General features: G+C 38.4%; 1 protein-coding gene across 3 annotated transcripts in view; it reads left to right on the forward strand.

The window, feature by feature from the left end:
• The window catches only part of LOC6620133 (acetylcholine receptor subunit alpha-like), a 76,948-nt gene extending 60,103 nt beyond the window's left edge, over window positions 1-16,845 (forward strand). For all 3 annotated transcript variants that reach the window (XM_032717346.1, XM_032717345.1, XM_032717348.1), the window contains 3 exons: window positions 7,097-7,216; window positions 9,161-9,407; window positions 12,527-16,845. In XM_032717346.1, the coding sequence (XP_032573237.1) occupies window positions 7,097-7,216; window positions 9,161-9,407; window positions 12,527-12,724 (565 nt within the window). In that variant the 3' untranslated portion in view covers window positions 12,725-16,845. The remainder of the gene's footprint in view (window positions 1-7,096; window positions 7,217-9,160; window positions 9,408-12,526) is intronic.
• The last annotated feature ends 4,347 nt before the right edge of the window (window positions 16,846-21,192 follow it).

Below are 21,192 nucleotides of genomic sequence, written 5' to 3' on the forward strand. Positions count from 1 at the left end.
TAAGTATTATTAATGCTTTGCTGAACTCTTCTATCGTACTTATACCAAGCAACAGGGCTCAACTTCGCAAGAATTGGTTTGATGATCTTGCGAATTTTTTCGACTAGTACGCCGCAGTGCATCTATTAGACATTGTACGGCGAGGGCTTCCGAAATGAACGCCTTGCTTCTCGAAGCAGGTTAACACTTCATCGACACTTGTGCGACGAGTTGGGTATCATAGTTACCCTAGCGCTTGGATTTCGTCTCCATGGGACCGACGTGATCGATGTGGTACATAACCTTACCCATCTTACCCGCCTAAGCATTAACAATAATGCATCTGGTACAGTTCTCGACTCTTGGCTCTGTTTAGTCTTTTATCTTGGAAATGAAGTATACTTTTTTTGCGATATCCTTGTTCTTCCTGGTAGAGAAATGTCTTAGAAGGTATGTGGCTTTAATGTTTTTTTTATATATCGATAGAAATAGAAAAGAAGAAATTGAAAGACAAATAACAAAATTAAGTTTTTTGGCAAATCAATAGAAATTTAAAAGACTAAAAAAAATATTAAAAATCGAAACATTTTTAAAAAGTATTTTATTTAAGAATTAATGTGATTTTGGTTTTCCACATTATGAATGAAGGAACAGAACTTATAGATTACACTTATGCGAAAACAATAAACCCGATATATATCGGGGTACACGATATGTGTCGCGAAGATCGACGTGCTGCTATTGTACTTAGAATACTTCCCCTCAATTGATGTGTTGATCGACTGGACGTATACCCAAGGATGTGTTGGGCATTGAGCGTCCAAATCCTTTCGACAATATGTCTGCTGGCATCTCGGTGGTTAGGATGTAGTGGTGGATGAAATGGTGGGATAGCAAGCAAGTTTACCAGCTCCTTGATTGTCGTTATGGATGACAGTCGTCTTCAGTTTGCCAAAAATTCTTCTAGGTTGCTTTTAAGATGGACCGCTTCATTGAGGAGTCAGACAGAGCCATGTACTCCGCTTTTGCATTCGACGTTCTCTATGTTGGTGGCCCAGTTAGAATCAGCGTATCCTACTAGGTCTTGACCACTTCGCTTAGAAAGCAATCAATGGTTTTGAGTGGTCTCGTCGTAATAAATGCCTTCGCGTTGCGTAAATTCTTTTGCCACCAGCCGGGCTTTTCGACAAATTTATCTTTCCGTCGTATTTTTAATGACCTGCATTGCTTTTTTAATCATCTGGTTGATTGCCTTCGTTGTCACCTGGGTTGTCATTCACTGCTCTAAATCCAAATTCGAAGAGATCTTATGTGCTCCTTGCCACATAAGAAAAACTATTCTTGTTTTGGTTGGGTTGGCGAAAGGCAAGGATCCGACCCAGTCGGATCAATTGAACTACCCCTTCATGACTCAAAGATCCCTCCAAAGTCCAATGCACTGTATAAATGACAGCATTTTATTGGGGTTCAGGGCTGCAATTGTTTCCCCTGGGACTACATGCATGCCCAGGAGTCCGTTCCTCTTGATGGCAAGTGCCATGCAATCACATTTAATATCATCACATTTAATAGCATCTCCTCCTACAGAATTCACTGTCTGCAATGCCAATTTTGTGCAAATGGCTGTAAAGCTGGCAATGCCCAGTAAGAAGTTCAGTCAAAATTCGCACGGTGTTCCTAAGGTCTTAAACCTTTATGGTTATATTCACGGAGGAGAATCTTAGACTGCCTAAGTCCTGGTAGGTGTTCCCAGAGGACAGACGTTTTTCTTCCACTAGTGACTTCAGTAAGCCCCGCACTCTGTGGTGACCAACACCACAGAAGGATTCGGCCCAATTAGTGGTTTCTCTGCCCCTTACCTGGCTAGGTTGTCCGCTAGCTCATTTCCCGGGATGTTGTTGTGTCCCGGGACCCACCTTATTGTGAGTTTGTTGACAGCTCCTAGTTTGTCTAGGGCTGTCCTCACTTCATCTACTAGGTTATATGCTATCTATCATATCCATTCGAAGTTAAAGGAAGTTGTATTATCTGTAAAACGTATCCTTGGAAAACAATACGAGTGGTTCTCGAACTACACTCTGTCCGGAATGTTTTCGCAAATAACCTTCATACTTATTACTGTTGTTCTATGACCTGTTACCACCCTTAGAAAATTTCGGTAAACAAAATGAATACCCCTCGATTGGCCAGACATCTAGCTTAGAGTTTAATTAGTATCTTTTGAATATTTTGAATTTAGCATTTATTGTGTTTAGAAACGATTGATAGGGTTCATTTAATTTATCGTTATCTTTTTCTCTTTTCCGAGATGATTTGATCTCCAATCTGTGCTTCAGCGCCGGTTTGCCCGGTGTGCGAAACAGATATAAAAGTTGGTGTACATGTACGTGACGACATGTCAACATAAATTTCCCAAGATATTGATAGTCATTTTAAGGGGAACGATAAATGTCCGGCTTGCTTTGTGGCTTTCAGGCCGGTTAGTCCGCAAGCGCGTTCTAAGGATTGGATTTCGGAAGATGTTACGATAGAACCATCAGGATAGGAGAAGAACCGACGTGGTAGAAGTAAAAGCAACGGCGACACAACTGATGCAAGCCAACCGAATCCGGATGAAGAAGTAAGACCTCATTCGCCTTTGGTCAAGCCAGGCTCCACGAAAGAGATAGGGGAAACCAATATGAAAACGTTGGTTTAAACCAGTCACTTAATTCACTGAGAAGTGTGGTATCCGATTTGAATAACCTAATTAGGTCGTCAGATCCTGAAGGGCAACTCCATATATAGAGTGGAGGGCCACATGTTGTGCCAACATGCCGGTTTCTGCTCGAAAGCTTGTTTGTGTCTTTAAGAATAATTTACGTCCAGAGATTAGGTATGAGATTCTCAACGTAGAAATTCAAACCGTGTCGGAGCTAAGAGAAACTTACCGAAGACTCGAGGTCTTCTTAGATGAAGTAAAGAAAAGTCTGAACTTGCTCAGGAATCAGAAGAACAAATTATTTCAATTTGAAACAGAGTAGGGGATTGAGATATTCTCTCTAATATGGTGGAACTGTCGGAAAGAAGACCACAGATACGAGGACTGTTTAGCAGAACGGAGAGCTTTTTGTTATGGTTGTGGAGTTCCCAACACGTACAAGCCAAATTGTGCTAAGTGTGCAAAAACTTCAAAGCCTTAACGTCGAGGCTGCAATACAAGCCGACGCCTTCGAGTGCCTAAGGAACTCAGTCAGCAACGACGGATTAACTGGGATATCGCGTAAAGTCGATATCTCCAATTCTTTAGATGTAGCCGCAAGTTAATATTTTTCTTCTGCTTCATCGAAACATTCCGAAATTAGGGGAAACGCCTGCCGGACGTACAGAAGCGCAAAACTCTTAGTTCAAGGTGCATAATAACATTCTGGCAAAGCGTTGCAAACTCGGCCTAGGTTACATTTGTGCCAATCCTCACATAGCCAGGGATCCTCCACCTTTTATACCAGTTCGTCTAATGGATCGAAATTTTGGGCCATATAATTGATGTTAATGACGGCGGGATACGCACATACCCAGAAAAAGTTGCAGCGATCCCCAACTTTCCGAGTTTAATGCGCCTTTCCGGATGGTATAGACGGTCTGCATGTCGATTTAATCTCGAGCAACTTTAAATCAGAAGGATACAAGTAGTTAATCCACAGCGTCAGCGCTAACGAGGTGAATTTTTCTGACCTACAAGTGTATAGGAAAGCAGACCACCTAACGGGTCAAACTCTTTATAATGAATTGGCTTGGAAGATATGGATACCCCGAAAATTAAAATGAAATGAAAATCCTCGAGTTATGCTTGCACGGTGGGATACATAAGGCCATTGAGAGAATAAAGCGGTATTATTATTTGCCAGGTCAACGATTGCGAGGTGCGCAAATGCACTAAGTCGTCGAATTCCTCTCTTAGACCTCCGTTAGAAAAAACTTCAGACACACAGCGGTTTTTCCAGCGGCTCTTTATTGATTTTCGAGGGGTATTTCCGCGTTCCCGAAGTGAAAAGTGCTGGATCACATTTCAAAGGATGTCTTTTTGGAGAAAATAAATACCCAGGTAGTAGTTAATTACCTCAAAAGTGCCATTTTTATGACATTTAGGGTGCCTAAAACTATCGTTTCGAATATCGTCTACCAATTTCGTGCAGACGTTTTTTTAAAGTTAATTAATATGTATATGCACTTATTAACTGCCGTGCATGCCCCTAAAGTTAACGCTTCAGAACGTGTTAATCGTTCAGTCATCGCAGCAATTAGGGTACGCTCTGACCAGAAGGATTGTGATGAGTACTTGAGCAGGATTTGTTTTGCTTTGCGTTCAGCGGTGCATTCTAATATTGGAATTTGCTCTGTGCTCGGTGCATCATGTTCAACCGTCCGGACTCTTTCCAGATTAGGCATTCTTAGGCTATGAAACGTATGCTGAAGATTAAGCCTGTCAAAAGCTTAAAGTTGTCTTCAAGTGGGTTATAATGACAAGTTTGGAGCTTCGTTTGTTAAAGACCGAGTTGGAGAGATGTTGGGTAACTACTATTACGAGTTGAAAGACCTACAGCGTCAGGAGCACCTTCAATGACTTAAGGTCAGGCGGAATATTGTATCTGGTACCATAGTTTGATTTTAGTGGCGGGGCTTTGTAACGGTGCTTGAAGCGTTTTGACCCTTATATATATTTCTGCTGTAAAGTAGGCACATTAATTATATAAATAGGATATAGGTGTTTGCACTCCAGCTGCAGCTGCTTTAGCCACTCGGCCAATTTCACTGCCCTGAATCCGAATTCCGGTCACGTTCTTTTCTTGTACATTTTCGAAGAGATCACATGCATTTTCCTCGATAAACACACTGGGGTAAAAATTTTGTGATAGTATTAAATTAAATTACTAGAAAATTAATAACTCTCTAGCAAGGAAACATAATTATACCCTTTACTCATAAAGTTAAGGGGTATACTAGATTCGTTGAAAAGTATTTGACAGGTAGAAGGAAGCGTTTCCAACTATATAAAGGATATATATCCTTGATCAGGATCAATAGCCGAGTCGATCTAGCCATGTCCGTCTGTCCGTATGAATGTCAAGATCTCAGGAACAATAAAAGCTAGAAAGATTAAGATTCGCCATGCAGATCTTTGAGACAAAGACGGCCTAAAGCCCTAAAACTCCCGAATACTAACACGCCCACATTTTTAAACAATTTTTTAATTTTGTCTCGTTATATTCCCCAATATCTATCGATATCCCAGAAAAATGATGAAATTTCGCGTTCGCATTCACACTAGCTGAGTAACACGTATCTGATCATCGGGGAACTCGACTATTGCTTTCTCTCGTGTTTCTATTTATTTAATTTATTATTTTTTTTAATATCAACAATATAAAGAAGTTTTAATTGATCAACACACAGTTACCTATGCGGCAATTAATATTTATCCGCTTAAAGTTTCTCGGTTTTTATTGTAGACCTGTTACTTAAGACTAGTAGAAGTTTAATTGACTTTTGAAATAATAAATATCATCCAAATACACGAAACAGTGTTCGTGTTAAGCAAAGGTCGAAGGACATTATTCGTGCACCTTTGAAAAGTAGCGGGTGCATTCCTAAGGCCAACTGACATTCGAGTGTATTCATAATGTCCGCTTTTGGTGGAGCATGTAGTTTTAGATATTGATTCTGTGTCCATTTCTATTCGTTGAAATCCTTTTTCCAAATCGATGGATGCAAAATATAGACATTTTCCTAAATTACCAAGAATTTCGTCCATGTTTGGCATTGGATATCTGTCAGGGATAGTTATATCATTAAGTTTTCTAAAGTCGATTACAACTCTATGCTTAATTCTATTTTTTGTATTGAATCCTGGCCTGAGTTGTTAATTGGTTCTGGTTTCTTTTAAATATAAAATATATTTTTATTGATCATGTTACCTTTGTATGCTATTTCTATGTATTCGTCATGTCCGGGGCTGTTAACTGAAAATTTTCGTTTGGTTCTGAAATATATTGATTTTGCTCAATTTTGCTCAACGCGTAAATTTAGACGCGTTGTCCCTGTTGTTCATAATAACTGGGTTGAAATTCTTCGAATTCGTGTGCGTCTTGAAATCTAGATTCGTCGATAGACATTTTGGTTTCTTCACTGTCAGATGGTCTTAGTCGCTTGTCAATCGGAAAGTTAGTATTCTTAGATGTGGAGTCTTTTTTTAGTTGGTTGTTTTGGATTTTATTGTAATGTTGTTGGAAAGGACTTTTGAGAATACTTGGTTGGATGTTCATGTATGGGTTGGGTTTGAAATAACTTGTTGCGTGCCACATAGGTTGGTTGTGTATAGGTGGATAGAAATGGCTGCATGTATTGATTAAAATTAGGTTGGATGGGTTTAGGATATTATGGATAACGTTCTATTCTATATGTTGCTAGTTGCCTTTGGACTTATTGTTTTGTATTTGCTTTTAGTTTTCTAGTTCCACTTCCACTTTTTGAGTTTGACAACTGAATTAGAATTATAATCCAAGTCAAAGGGTTTTCTCTACTTGTGTTGCGAGTTATTTAAGAGAACTAGTTTAATTTACTTTACTTCTACTTTTTGTGTTGCACAACCGAATTTGAATTATAATCCAAGTTGGAATGGGTGTTCGGAAATTTTTCGGGAACTTGATTATAAAATTTATAGGAAGATGCATGGCGCACTCTTATATTCAGATACGCTGGGCAAACCTGCTACTCCGAGTATGCATCGAATGGGAAAGGTGGGAAACGCATTGATAGAAGTGTTGGATTCCGAGGTGATGTTGTTGACTTTCACCCTGAAGAAGTGGTTAAAATCCGCTTGTCAAATACTCCAATAAAGGTATTCTAATCTGAAACGCTGTCTTCTCCTTGGTCGGGCAATTACACAAATCATAAATTCCGTGAGACGAACACACAAGCTCTTTGAGCTAGCCGCTGCAACTAGCAGAATCAAGCAAAACAGTTTGTTACACTGTGTATCGTCGGAAACGCTTTCTTCTGCCCGTTTCATACTTATTATTCTATGACTAACGGGTATAATAAAGTCAAATTCTACAATAATTGAATCTTTTTTTTTCAGTAAATTACTTTTGAAGGACACACATGCTTGCTTTTATCCTTACTATTCTGCGACAAATATTGATCGACTCGCGTCTTCAGGATACAACAATAGTCTGCCAAAGGAAGATTTATCGCAAAGGAAAGTATTACCTATTTGCTATTTTTATTACAGTTATGCTATTAATTACTTGTGGAATATAAAACTACTTGTGTTGGGGGAGGTTGGTACATTTAATAGATCGATTTTAGCTTTCCAAGCCTCAAAATGTCTTTCGAAAGCACATATTAATGTTCCATGTTCATATCGATCAATGACCGTCAGAAACCCCTTTTTAAATTTTCTTAACCCTTTACTACATCTCTCTATAAATGGAATATTCCAAATGGCACCGCACTTCGTAAAATAGCAAGTATCTTCCTCTACTTATTTTATTGGTTGGCCATGACTTGCCACCCTGTAAAACTGACCGCAACCTGACGCCTTACAGGGTCACGCTGCAATTCCAAAACTTGCTTACTTATGTAGGTGGACCATATAACTTGTCACAACTTGTCTGCAACTCCGAATTCTAAAAGCACTTAAGATTATAAAACTCCTCAACTTTTTCAGTATTTTTTCACTATTTTTAGGTCAATAAGCCGCGAATGTTTTGATAACATGAAGTCAGAGAGAATTAGTTTGCCTAAATGTATGAGATGTAATTCTTGATGTAACATCGCGTCCAGCTAGGAAGTATGTTTTCAAAAGCCATTCGTACATATCTCGCATTTTGGTGACATACGTTATACCGGTAATGTTTCTGGCCAAGAAACCTCCCTTTTATCTTCATGGAAGCTCCACACTGACAGCTCCTAATCCTAATTCCGCACCATCGATCTATGAATGCTAGAACTTTTCTAATAGCAGTATTCCCTAAACAAATATGAAGTGATCGCTGCACCACATCTTATTGGATCCGGAAAGGACAAAAAAAGAGACCACGAATGCGAACGAGAAAATTTGACTTGCATATCAATAGAAATTATGAAAAAACAAGAGAGAATGCTATAGTCGAGTTCCCCGACTATCAGATACCCGTTACTCAGCATGTGTGAATGATATTGGGGAATAAAATAGAAAAAATTTAAACATTTTTCCAAAGTAATAGTAAATAGAATGGCAATTGTAATGGCAAATAGAAACTTACAAGACTAATAAAATTTTGAAAAAAATTTAAAAAAATGGTTCAAAAATGTGGGCTTGGCAGTTTTGTGCGATTTGTGGGCGCTAGAGTGGGCGTGGCAAAATTTGAAAACAAACTTGTGGTGCTGGAAGCTGCATGCTAAATCTTGATTTTAAGTATCTGAGATCGAGGTTCATTCATCATAATTAATTCGGACAGATACCCTTTATGGTCGGAAACGCTTCCCTCTACCTGTTACATACTTTTCTACGAATCTAGTATATTCTTTTACTCTACGAGTATAACAAACAAAAAGGATTTGACTTGAATTGGAGTTAAAGTAAGAATAACGCTTTTATTTATTTAAATCCAATTAGCAACAAAACTAACTAAATGTTGGTGGAACTGATCCAGTCTTCATAGAATCACAAGCGCTTATTAGAGCGGAAGTGAATGACAAATTGAATATAAGGGGCGAGTCTACACTCTCCGTTCTGGAGTTATTAGTTGCGTGCTGGTTCCGGCTGGATAACATTGAGCAAACAGATTCTAGAGACATAGACGCAGCGCATGTTGCCTATGTTGCCACTGCCACTTTAACGTCCACAAACCGCACAAACCTGGTACGCCCACACTTTTGAAAAATGTTTTGAAATTTGTTAATTTTTGTGGTACTTTACAAGAAAAAAAAAATTAAATTTCTCGTTCACTGAGCGGGTAACTCGACTACAGCATTCGTTATTTTTAAACCATTTTGCGGTTTACCCACTTGCTTATTACTGGAAATGGCCTGAGTTTTAATTCCTCAAAAGTATAAAAGTAGATTAATATTATGGCAAAAATCGAAATCAAAATAATTAATGAAATTTACTTACAGTTCTTATTTCTGTATAATGTTATCAAAAAATCTTTTATTTTAGCATTACGGCGAATGGACCGTTTGGAGGAAGTTGCCAGGTTCATGGCCCAGTGCCGCCACTCACCCATTGTAGTTCAGACGAAATAGCCGCCGTCCCCGATATGGATATCGGATCCTTAGGGATGAAAAGTCCCATTTTAAACAATCCAGCATTTTCCCATTCTAAATGCCTTCCTAAAATTCACAAAAGCTGTTTTTGTGTGCGCTTTATTGCAGAGCATACAAAAATGCAAGAGGACTCAACAAAAGTAAGTTAAATGGTATTATATGATAAAATGCTTATAAGAAATGAGTAAGTTTTAGCTCTTATTTCACTAGATATTTAAGCCCTTACATAGAATAGGCCAGTGTGGCCATATAAAGTACATACATCAACAGCACAGTGGATAAAATCACGTCCATGTGCCCTCCATAGGTTTATTCGCTTAAACCCTATTTTCGATGTTCTAGTTAGGTATACGTACGTTCTTCGACAATATTTAACTTTGATTTACTTTGATCAGAAGTGCACCACGACGAAAACCTATCAAATTAATTTAAATGAAATTAGACAGAGGTGCTGGGTGCAGAATACACTTTTGCTTTTATTTCGCTGCACATCCAGGCCACCATTTTCGATTAGAGTTTGTGCGACATTTTTCCGCGGTTCGGTAGCGACATGTTTCTGGAATATTGATAGAAATTTGCAGGCTACATAATAAACCGAAAAAACGCGATAGTTTTGGGCTGTTTGTATGTGTAGTAGTGGTAGTGAAACTCTTCTAAAACAGACTTTTATAGTTCCGGAGACAGGCGGAAATACATCAGAATGAACGTGGACGCATCGACTCGGCTGTTCATACTGATTATTTATAATATTATAATAATATTTGTGGCTGCAAAACCAGCGAAGGTTTTTAATAATTTCTTATCAAAATCCACACACTTTCTTGCTCTCCCACACAAAATCTAAAGCTCTAAGCGTGCAGACTGCTCTCTTGAGGTACTTTTAATAGCTCGCTTGTGATATTTGAGTTTGTGTTGTGAGGAGTCTTAAAACTCCCCACAAATCCGGGTGCAGGGTGCAACAGCGAAGACGTCTGAAATGCAAGAAAAGTCAAGGGCGGTCAGGTCGGCAAAGCCGAGAGACCTGCACTAACGGTACCGCGCTGGACCTTGGAGTCGAGCCGGCCAAGGGCACGGAGGTCGAACGGTAACGATGCGGACTTTGTGTGGTCACGCATAAAGAGGACGCATCGTGAACTAACGGAAAATTAGTTGCAACTTGTACCCGAGCGGGCCGCGTGTAAAATGGAAAAAAACGATCCCCGCGGCCTATAAAGGGACGGCGTAAGTGCAGCTCGAGGCAGTCAGTCACAACACGCGAGGAGCCATACGTTCGCGAGGATAGTAGAGGAGAGTACGCGGCCGCGCAGTCAGGCAGTCGGAACGGAGTCCGAAGACGGTCAGTGAATTAGAACGCATGGAGAAGGTCACGAGGCGAGGACGCACGGAGTAAATGACGCTCAGCGAAAAACCACTGTGGAAGTGTCGGGCAGTGAAAAACGCGCAGGACTCAGAAGGAAGGACGAGCAGATCGATCCTTGGAGTGCAGAAACAAGGACCTGGCGTCATTGAAAGGGTCATTGGAGTCAGTGGTCGGCAAAGGTGGTCCCAGGCCGAGCGTTGCCTCAACCTGTGGACGATACACCCTGCCTCATAACATCCTAAGCCCTTTCGAGCCGGCACGTGGACTGTTGTTAAGGAAACACAGGCTAAAGAAGGCGTCGCAGGGGCAACGCCGTTCAGCGGACGGCGATCATCGGAGGAATTCTCTGTAAAATACTCCAATAAAGCTACTTTATTCTGAAACTTTGTCTTCTCCCAAAAAATAATACAATAATTCTCACACAAATAATAAATTTGTTTTCTATGAGCTAGTAACTCTTAGCGAGCAGAACTAAGAAAAATCGATAGAAATTTTCAAGACTATTAAAAATGTGAAAATATAGCAATACATTTTTCAAAAGTGTGGGCGTGGCAGTTTTGTGGGCGTTAGAGTGGGCGTGCCAACAAGCTTGCGCTTCGTGTTTGTCTGTTGAATCTTAAATTGGTCCGATCTCTTTTCTCCTTTTTTTCCTCTTATTCCTATACCGCAATAAAATCATTTTTTAACTCTTGTGATCCGATGCAATCGGCAATCGCTAACAAACCTAAATATTTAGGTGCTCAGTCTATCCTTTCTACAAGACCTTGGTACAAGACCTTTTTAAACCGTTGTATTTGACGTTACCTCATTCGGAACAGCCATACTCTTACGCGTAATCAAAGTCGAATCTAATATTTTGTTCCACTCTTAACGTAAGCTCACTGCTTTACGATCTTCAGCGTGTTAAGCCTGCATATTCGCCGGGTCCCGCGGGAATCCCTGGCTGTGTGCGTAAATTCAGTGCGGAAGCATTTTGCAAGCCTCTACTAAAACTGTTTATCTCATCGCTGGAATTTTCACAGTTCCCCATATATGAAAGGAATTCTTTTTGATTCCTCTCCATAAAAAAGCTAGCAAATAGGATGTAAGCAATAACACAGGAATCTCAAAATTGTCGGCTATCACTTAGCTTTTTGAAAATGTTATCACTCCTCCTAGGATGTAAGCAATAACACAGGAATCTCAAAATTGTCGGCTATCACTTAGCTTTTTGAAAATGTTATCACTCCTCACTACTAGCACCCTTGTAGGTCAATTATATGAAATCAAGCAAATCAAGAACCACTTACCTATTGGAGCTATTTTTCTTCGCAATACAGGGCTTCAAAAATAATCTTCAAACAGATCTCATATACACTGACTCTAGTCATAGTAAGAAAACTAGATTTAGATTTCGCTAGTGCGTCCGATTCTAGAGTATGGATCACTCAGAGCGCTTGAATCGGTCTAAAAAAAACTGCTTACTGTTTGCCTTGCGGTGTCTAAATTGGGATACAAATTTTATATCACCTCCCTATTCCAGAACACTACTGTTAATTAATTTACCTTCCCAGCTAACCGTAGAGGGATGCAGTCTTTATTTGTAAGCTTATTCGTGGTGGCGTTGATAGTCCGGACTTGGTTATACGTCTAAACTTCTCGTTTCAAGTAGATTCACTAGAAACTACATACCACTAATCTTAAATCATTGTAGATCTAACTGTGAGTTACATGAGCCTTACAGAGATTTATATTCTTACTATAATAGACTTTATTCTATTATCTTTGTCTATTAAGACGATCCAATAAACAGGCATAAAAAAATTTACGTAGCTATATATAAATTAAATTAATTGTAAAAACTTCAATGTGTCATTAAATATTTTATTAACTAATTGTTTTATATTTTAATATAAAAAGGTTAAAGAGGATTGGAAATACGTTGCTATGGTGTTGGATAGACTTTTTTTGTGGATATTCACGTTGGCAGTTGTGGTTGGGACCGCCGGAATAATTTTACAAGCTCCTACGTTATATGACGACCGCATCCCAATTATTGAACAAAAGGACTTGGACTTCTCGGGAACATCAGCCGGACGCTGTAGACCTCCGCAATAACATTATTATATTGGAAGAACTTAATTTTCAACTGAGGTGTATCAGATTAGTATTACAAAATTTTCTTTAACTGATATTTTCTGCAGGAAAACATGTTAAAAATTACATATATATCGAAGACTCTAAGTAACAAATTAACTATTCTTTATTTTCGACCACATTTAGATATTCCAATCTGTGCTTTTGTGCCGTTCGCTAAAGTAGTTTGGTATTCTTAGGCACATCAAACCAGGAAATTTTTTTATTTACCCTTGTCAACAAACACGTTATTCCAATTTACTTCTATAAGCCGGCTCTTGAGATTTTATCCAAGGAACTTTTCAAGGCGCAGTCAAGCAGCTATCCAGTACGTGGTACGAAATTAAAGAATCAAATGTTAACATTTTAATCTTAAACCAGAATGCAGAAATGTTGATTACGATCTAACATTCGAAAGAGCACACAAAACAAGAAATCCATAAAGTGTTCAGATTTTCAAATATACATTTAAAAGAAAACGGTTTAGTGTGAAATTAGCTGCGAAAAAGTGCAATCATCCGTTACTCGTAGAATAAAAAGGTATACTAGATTCGATGTAACACCGTGTAGCAGTTAGAAGGAAACGGCTTTAATCGCATACGGAATATTAATGCCATGAAATGTCAGTCCGTTAGTCTGTATAAATGTCGAGATGTCTCAGCTAAAGTTCGTTTAAGATTATTGCCATGCCCACATTACGCACACAACCCGCTCAAAACTGTCACCCAAACACTTTTCAGCTCTACGACGCATATCAAAAAAAATGTCTTGCGTTATGTGTACATTTTTTAGAACGAAGACTACTGAGGCATTCACAAGTCGGATGTCGACTACCACATGCAAATAAATTAAACTGGTTGTGCAGACTCCACCGGACTTTTTCCTTTAGTCGGAGAATAAGGGCTGCCTACGCATCATGATGATCTTGCCATCCTGTTACACCTTGTTTCTAATAACATCCGTTCGGTTTTTTCTTTCTTTATCGGTCTCTATTAAACCTTGCAACCTTTTACAACAAAACTTTGTAAAATAAAAAAAATATTTCAAGAGTTACTATACAATTAATTCCTTAACCAATCTGCACATAATTACGTGGCGTATATGTAATTATATAATTTAAAATATAATTCTTTGTGAGTTCGCTGCAAATCAACATAAGCAAAAGAGTATGCTGTAGTCGAGTTTCCCAACTATCAGATACCTTTTACTCAACTAGTAGAAGTGAACGCGAAATTTTAAAAATTAAATTGCATATCGATAAAAATGGCGAAAAAAATAATTTAATAAAACAAGTTTTTTCATTTTTCAAAAGAGTGGGCGTTAACAGTTTTGAACGGTTTGTTTCAGTTCGAAGGGGCGTGGCCAAAATGTTATACAACAAGAAAGTGGCAAGACAAATAATAAAACGAAAAAACACCAATACATTTTTGAAAGTTTTGGGCGTGGCAGTCTGGCCTGATTCGTGGGCGTGGGAACATTTGGAAATCAACTTGCGCTGCGTCTATGTCTCTGGAGTTTTGCATGCCTAATTTTAACTTCCTAGCTATCATGGCCAAATCGAGTCGGCCATTGATCCAAATTAAGATTATGAGAATAATACTTTACAGGGTCTGAGACGATTCCCTGTACTTGATACATACTTTTCAACGAATCTAGTATACTCCTTTATTCAACGAATATTAAAATTCCAAAAGAGGCCAAATATTTAAATATGTCGATAGACAGTTTACAAAAACCCTTATCTGTATGTCACGTATTTTATGTATGGTATTATTTTCAACTGGCATTTTCAATCACTTATTCATTCGTACAATTTTTTCCACGACAATATTAATTAACAAAGCATAGCATTTTGAAGGCGTTACACATGGCATGTGTAATACGTATGTCGGGCGGTTCTATTTATTTTGTTTATAATGATATGCAATATTAATTTTAACCATGAATGTTTAGATGTTTTCTATTATCGCTCACGTCTCTTTCAAATGAAACAGGTATCCATCCCTTAAAAGTATATTCTAGATCAAAAACTGTAGCCTTATAGATTTGATCGTAAGGTTGTCTGTTGCTCTCTTTTTCCGCCCGTAAGAATCTCGAAATATTAGGATTATATTTCTTGATAATTTGGTATTACTTCTATAAAAATGCTTTTTCGGCAAGACGAATATTATGTACCCTTGAAGTACCCTTGAACTAGAACCTAAAATGACTAAAAACAACGAAGCTACGATTTCATTCACATTATTTATTTTATAAAGTGGTCGTCTTTTACCAAAATTAAAGCAGAAAATAATTATTAATTACAAAACAAATCACGATTAAAACAAACGAATAAGAAACGTTTATTTTCTTAAGATTATTCTTATTCCCGCTATTTGATATAGTGGTCCGATCCAGCCCGTTCCGACTAGACGGTTCTACGGTCATAGCTATATCGACTCGGCTGTTAACTCTCTATACAAATGACCGAAATCAATATGCAAGGGTAAAAAATAACATTATTACATTTACATTAACCAGCCATATATGAGATCACATCTCGCTGGGCAGTGCGTGCACAAGAGAGAGGCCCAAGGAGGCACATAAGTTTTCCGTCGTAGTGAAGTCTTGAACTTAGCAAAGTCCTGCCACCCTTGTAAGGGTGGTTGTAAACCAATAGTATAACATTTTTAACCTCCCGCCCACTTTGCAACCCTAAACCAAAGACAATAGAACAGTGTCTAGTGTCTTTGCCGAAACCGTCGATAAGTGACAAAGACAACGTTCGTTTGTGATTGTTTGTTTTCCCACTTTTTGCCACGCCCACGAACCGTCCCAAACTCCAACGCCCATACTTATAAACATTTTATTTATTTTTGTCATTTTAATCTCCAATATCTATCGATAAGCCAGAAAAATTATGTAATTTCGCGTAACGGGTATCTGATAGTCGGTGAACTCGACTATAGTATTCTCTTTCGTTTTTGATATCATTTCGGCCGTTTTTAAATATCTGCACTTCTCTCGCAACCCCACTCGCATTTTTTTGTTTGTTGTTTTGTAGTGCTACTACAATTCTAAATTTCTCTCCCTGCCTTTGTGGTTTTCTACGATTCTTATTTTTTAATTGAACCTTTTCTATTTATTTACACAACAATTTTATAAAGTTAATAAAAAAGATATTCTTAAAGATTTTAATTTAGCAAACAGTCACTTGACATACTGTACTTCCGCCACACATCCTAAGTGTCACCTATGAACAGAATTACAAAATGACTTCAAATTATGCCATTGGAAACCACATTACAAGTGATCCCAATTGTTGACCTCATAACAATAGTACTTGCAAGCAGTTCGATATTTGATTCAATGGCTGAATTGTCTTACATGGCTCCAAATAATGTAAGCCTTTCATCTATAAACATCCGAAAAAACATGCAACTAAAAACATGCTTGGCGGGAATCTTGACAAAGGGGAAAAAGGTAACATTAAGTAAATGGATGGAGAAGGCAAAAGAGCGACGAGTCATGGTAATTATACATTTTAATTTGATCTAAAAAACACGCAAAAAGTAAAATAAAAGTAGTTTGCTATATCTAGATGGCGTTGAATATTACTGTCCAACTAACCGAAGTCCACTTATCTCAGATTTTAACATAATTTGGAGCTTTATATATTATACAGAAGATTGTATTTCACCACCTATCAAAATTCCAATTAAAATTGTTTTGGAAATTGTTAAGCGGTAAATTAGAAACTATATTGTCTATGTCTAAAGATGTATTTGTTTCAGTTTTTAATTCAAAATGTGTATAATTTGATCATATTAATTATTTATTTGTAAGAATTACTATAATTATTTAAAATTGAACAACTCTTGTACGGCTTTTGGACTCAAAATCTTTGCTCACATATTCAAAAAAGATTTGTATCCGCATAAGTCAGCACGGTGTTGACATGGTGTTCTCATGGTACTCAAAAATAATTAAGTATGTATCAAAGTATTAGTGCGAAAAAATGTGAAATAGAAAGTTAACATTTTAGCATATAGGAATACAACTATTAAAATGAATTTAAATGTATGAATTTGTTACAAAATAAAGTTAATTTATAAACAGCAAAAGCACTTTTTATTTTGTTGTTGTTAGGTATTGTGATTATACTTATTCTTTCAGCAGGGTAAGTAAAACAAATATTATCTAAAATTACAAATGACACAATGATATATAGTATAAATTATTTGAAAGTATTACATTGGCCAAAATGATTTTGGCATGCCTATAGAAATTGTCAAGAGTTCGCTAATAACTACTTGCCGGTCACATCCCTAACAACGTATACTATAATACATCCTACGTTCAGTGAATGGTTATAAGAAGGAAAAGACTATTACTACTTCTGCTACGGCTTTCTACAGCTCTCGACTACGGCTTTTATACTTTAATTCTGTTAAACTTATTTACGGCAACTTCTTCGCGCGTTCTTTTCCCGCGGGCTGTTAACCGACTTCCAATTTCTAGTGCTGCCAACTCTTCTCTCTCCAAACAAGTGTGCCAACTGCTCAATATATCGCCTGTTTACATACGGTCATCCTGCTAAGCGTCATCTGTCCCATCTCCATAACTTATGTTATCTACGCTTGTTGAGGTATAATTTGGACCTTTAAACTCCACAACCTTCTTAACGTCAGAGCGACCACATCGTTTCACTTTGACCACTTCGAATGGGTAAAAAAAAGTATTAGCCATCGGTGACGAACTGCGTCCGCTTTTGCATCTGTATGCTAACTTTTCGGTGCATTTCTTGACTTTCATTCCCAAAGTCCTCCATCAATTTTTGTTTCAAGAGCTTAGTTACCATGTCTGTAACTTTGGTCAGCATCTTGTTACCAAAAATCAGGTCGAATGCGGCTTTTTGTGTTGTCAAATAAACATGTGACTTGATTGCGTTTTGGACTTCGGCAACGAAAATATACAATTCAGTTGTATTGTCTGTAGAAAGTTTTCTAATGATGGACAGGATAACTCGCTTGACTCGCTTTATCTGGCAGTTTCTTCTGAATCTGAATCGTATTTTGCTTCATGAAAAGTGCCTGAGGTGAAAGCTCTATCTGTCACGATCCTGGCAGGAAATCCAAAAATGTTTGACAATTTCTCCAGATTTTTGATACCTCCATCGGCTCCTAAAGTTTTTGTAAAGAACAACGACACAAAAATTTCAAAAATACTTTAACCATTGCAAAAATGTATTTTTAAAGTTTTGCCTTAGAATCCATTGGGACTAGATGATCCAGATGTAGCGTCTGTAACGGTTGACCTCCTGTGTCCATCCAATTCAGGTAACCCTCCTGCTTACCAATCTTCTTATTGGTCATTATGCACTTTTTGCATGTGGCGATAACCTGTGACACCTTTCGTTCCATGTCCACCTGCTTGCGCTTCAGTTATAACCCTATGCTACATAGCCTTGGGTACAAAGAGAAGATAACGACAGTCAACATGTTTGTACAAAATATCTCCCTTTAACTTGTAACATGCGGTCAGCGCTATGCTCCACTGCAAACGAATAATCATGCACAGACAATATCCGATGCGCAACCTCGCGAGGTACTCCCATGTTTACAGTTTGGGTATAAAACGGTGCGCGGTCAGTTACTAATACAAAGTTTATGGCCAGAAAGTAGTGTCTAAGCTTATCAATCCCAAGTGTAAAATGCAAGGGTTCTCGAGTGGTTTCTTTTTGGCTCAGAGAGTAACATTATGAATCTACACCAAATTAGCAATAGTTTTCACGTGCCTTTTCAAACTCTACTCCTCTGTATTTTCTGTATACCGCTTAGCTATTGATTACAAACTAATGGTTTCTTCTTAAATATTCCTGGACAACAAGCCGCATGTTACACAAGTATGCTGCTGGCTGTAGATATGTCTTTCTAAAACGCTATCAGAGGTCTCTTTACTCCACAAAAATAATGGATAAACATATTCTCCAAATCGCTGAAACAACGATGCGCTAAGTCGCTAATTTGAAGCGTCTGTGTGCAGTTCCGTGGGAGCATTCTGTGAATAGATTTTAAGAACTGGTTCTTGGCAAAGGCTGATTAGATGCGTTCAACTCCTCGGTGTTCATCTTAAATACATCAATTTAAAACTAAAGTTTAGACCAAATGGAATCGAGTATTTTGAGAATAAAGCGCAAGTTGAGTTACAACCACTCTTAAACCACACAACTTTGCGGATTCTTGAAATGCAGTATGAAACTTTCAAAGCAAATACCAACTCGATAGAATGCCAATTAATATTTAGGTATGGATATGATGGATCAACTGGTCAGAGTATTTATAAGCAATGTTATGAGGAAATCGGTGCTGTATATGATGGATCGCTTTTTGTTACTACAATTGTGCCATTAAAATTATTAGACAATTAACAAAAAATAATTTGGATCAACAGATCGCCACAATCTATAAGGTTTTGTTTTGTCGGCGATGGGAGAAGACATGCAAGGAAATTCAGTCGCCTAGATACTATGACCGATATTTTTAACAGAGCTCTAGATACGTCTGATCCTTTGTTGTCTAGTATTTATCTAAAAGAAAGAAAAAGGAAAAATAAAAACAAAAATATGCCGCAAGGTCATTTCTCTACTTAAATCACCATGCGTTGGAAGCGATCATGATGATCATGGTGATTGTCAGGACATCGAGGGCGAGGAGGACGATGAAAGAGAACTTCTACAGAAAGATCATGAACTTGATGTAATAGCCTCAGACGAAGAGTTTTTTTAAATTAATAAATAATAAGTTTAATTTTTTTGTAAGTATAATAGTATAACAATGACATATGATCAATTTATTTTTTAATTTCAGGACAAAATGATTTGGACCATCTTATACATCTTAATATGATTTTATTTTATTTGATTTTCTGTATAATTTCTGTATATAATGTCAATAAAATATGTAATTAAATATAGATTCAAAATTTTTTTCTTTGGTAAGGTAAATATTTTTATGGCATATCAGCCAGATCGTTTATATGGCAGCTATATGAATGTTGACCAAATCACTTGAAACTTTGTGAATCATCTTGGGGGAAGTAAAGAGTTTTATTAATTTATTTATTAAGGCATACGGGGAAGTCTTGAAGCCCCTTTGTGTCCTTCTTATCTATTAATTCAGCCCATTTGAGCTCGCCGGCTAACTATAGTTAGCTTTTTCAAATTTACAGTAGTTTCTACAATTACATAACAATCACATATAACAAATAGGATTTAAGATAAGCGTCGGCTTCTGCGGACCCTTGTCAAAGGAGATCGGGTAATGAGATGCCTCGGTTGCCTTCTATTGAGCCTCCTTGGTGGGCGAGATCTGTTTAGAGCGCTGGCCAGTCGATTTCTGTGGCGCTCCAGCCTGTCATGGTATCTGCTCGAGTGCTTGTTTATTTCGTCAAATACCGTTGCTAGTTTCAGGTCTCTGTGCAAAGTGGTGTTTCGAACAAACCACTCGCATCCGGTGATGAGTCTTGCTACCTTATTTTGAATAGCCTGGATTCTTTTGATTTGGCTATCGCATGCCAAGCCCCAGATCTGGCACCCATACTTCCAGTTTGGTGCTAAGATCTGTTTGTAAATTGTCAGCTTGTTGGATAGCGACAATTTACTGCGCGAACAAAGTAGCCAGTAGTGCTTCGCCACCTTAGCACGTAGGCGCGTTCTGATGTCGGTCACATGCTTGGAAAATGTGAGTCTTCGATCCAGAAGCACTCCAAGGTACTTTGCTGCGTTCGGCTGTGGTACGGGGGCTTCCTCGATGTAGACGGGCGGTGGCGTTCTCCGCTTTAAAGTAAAGCAGACGTTGTTGGATTTAGTGCTATTGATGCCAATGTTCCAACGTCTAGCCCATTCCGAGAACCGGTATGCAAAGTCCTGGATACCATCGACTGCGTCGTGCTCGCATCGGGACCTGTAGGTGACGCACACGTCATCGGCAAATGTGGCCAGCATAGATTTCCTGTGAAGGCTTACATCCGGCTGCGGCATGTCGTAGCTATACAGGCAGTAGAGCAGGGGGCCGAGGACACTACCTTGTGGAACACCAGCTGCCACGTTGTGCTCGGTGGAAATGGCTGAATGAAAGCGCACAGCGAACCTCCTCCCTTCTAGGTACGATTTTAGCAACCCAAAATATGGAGCAGGCAGCGTCTGCTTGATTTTCAGTTGAAGTCCAATGTGCCACACTCGATCAAACGCTTCTCGAATGTCCAAGAAGAGGCTGTTACAATATTCCTTACTGTCGTAGGCAGTCAGAATTTGCTCGACGACTCGATGGAGCTGCTCGACAGTACAGTGGCCAGCACGGAAACCGAACTGGTGCTCAGGGGTAATCCCCTGGGCTTCCATAATCCTTACAATCCGGACAGCAATCAGTCTCTCAAACACCTTCGAAATTGAAGGGAGGAGACTGATCGGC

Source organism: Drosophila sechellia, chromosome 3L, assembly GCF_004382195.2.
Source record: "Drosophila sechellia strain sech25 chromosome 3L, ASM438219v1, whole genome shotgun sequence".
Taxonomy (NCBI): domain Eukaryota; kingdom Metazoa; phylum Arthropoda; class Insecta; order Diptera; family Drosophilidae; genus Drosophila; species Drosophila sechellia.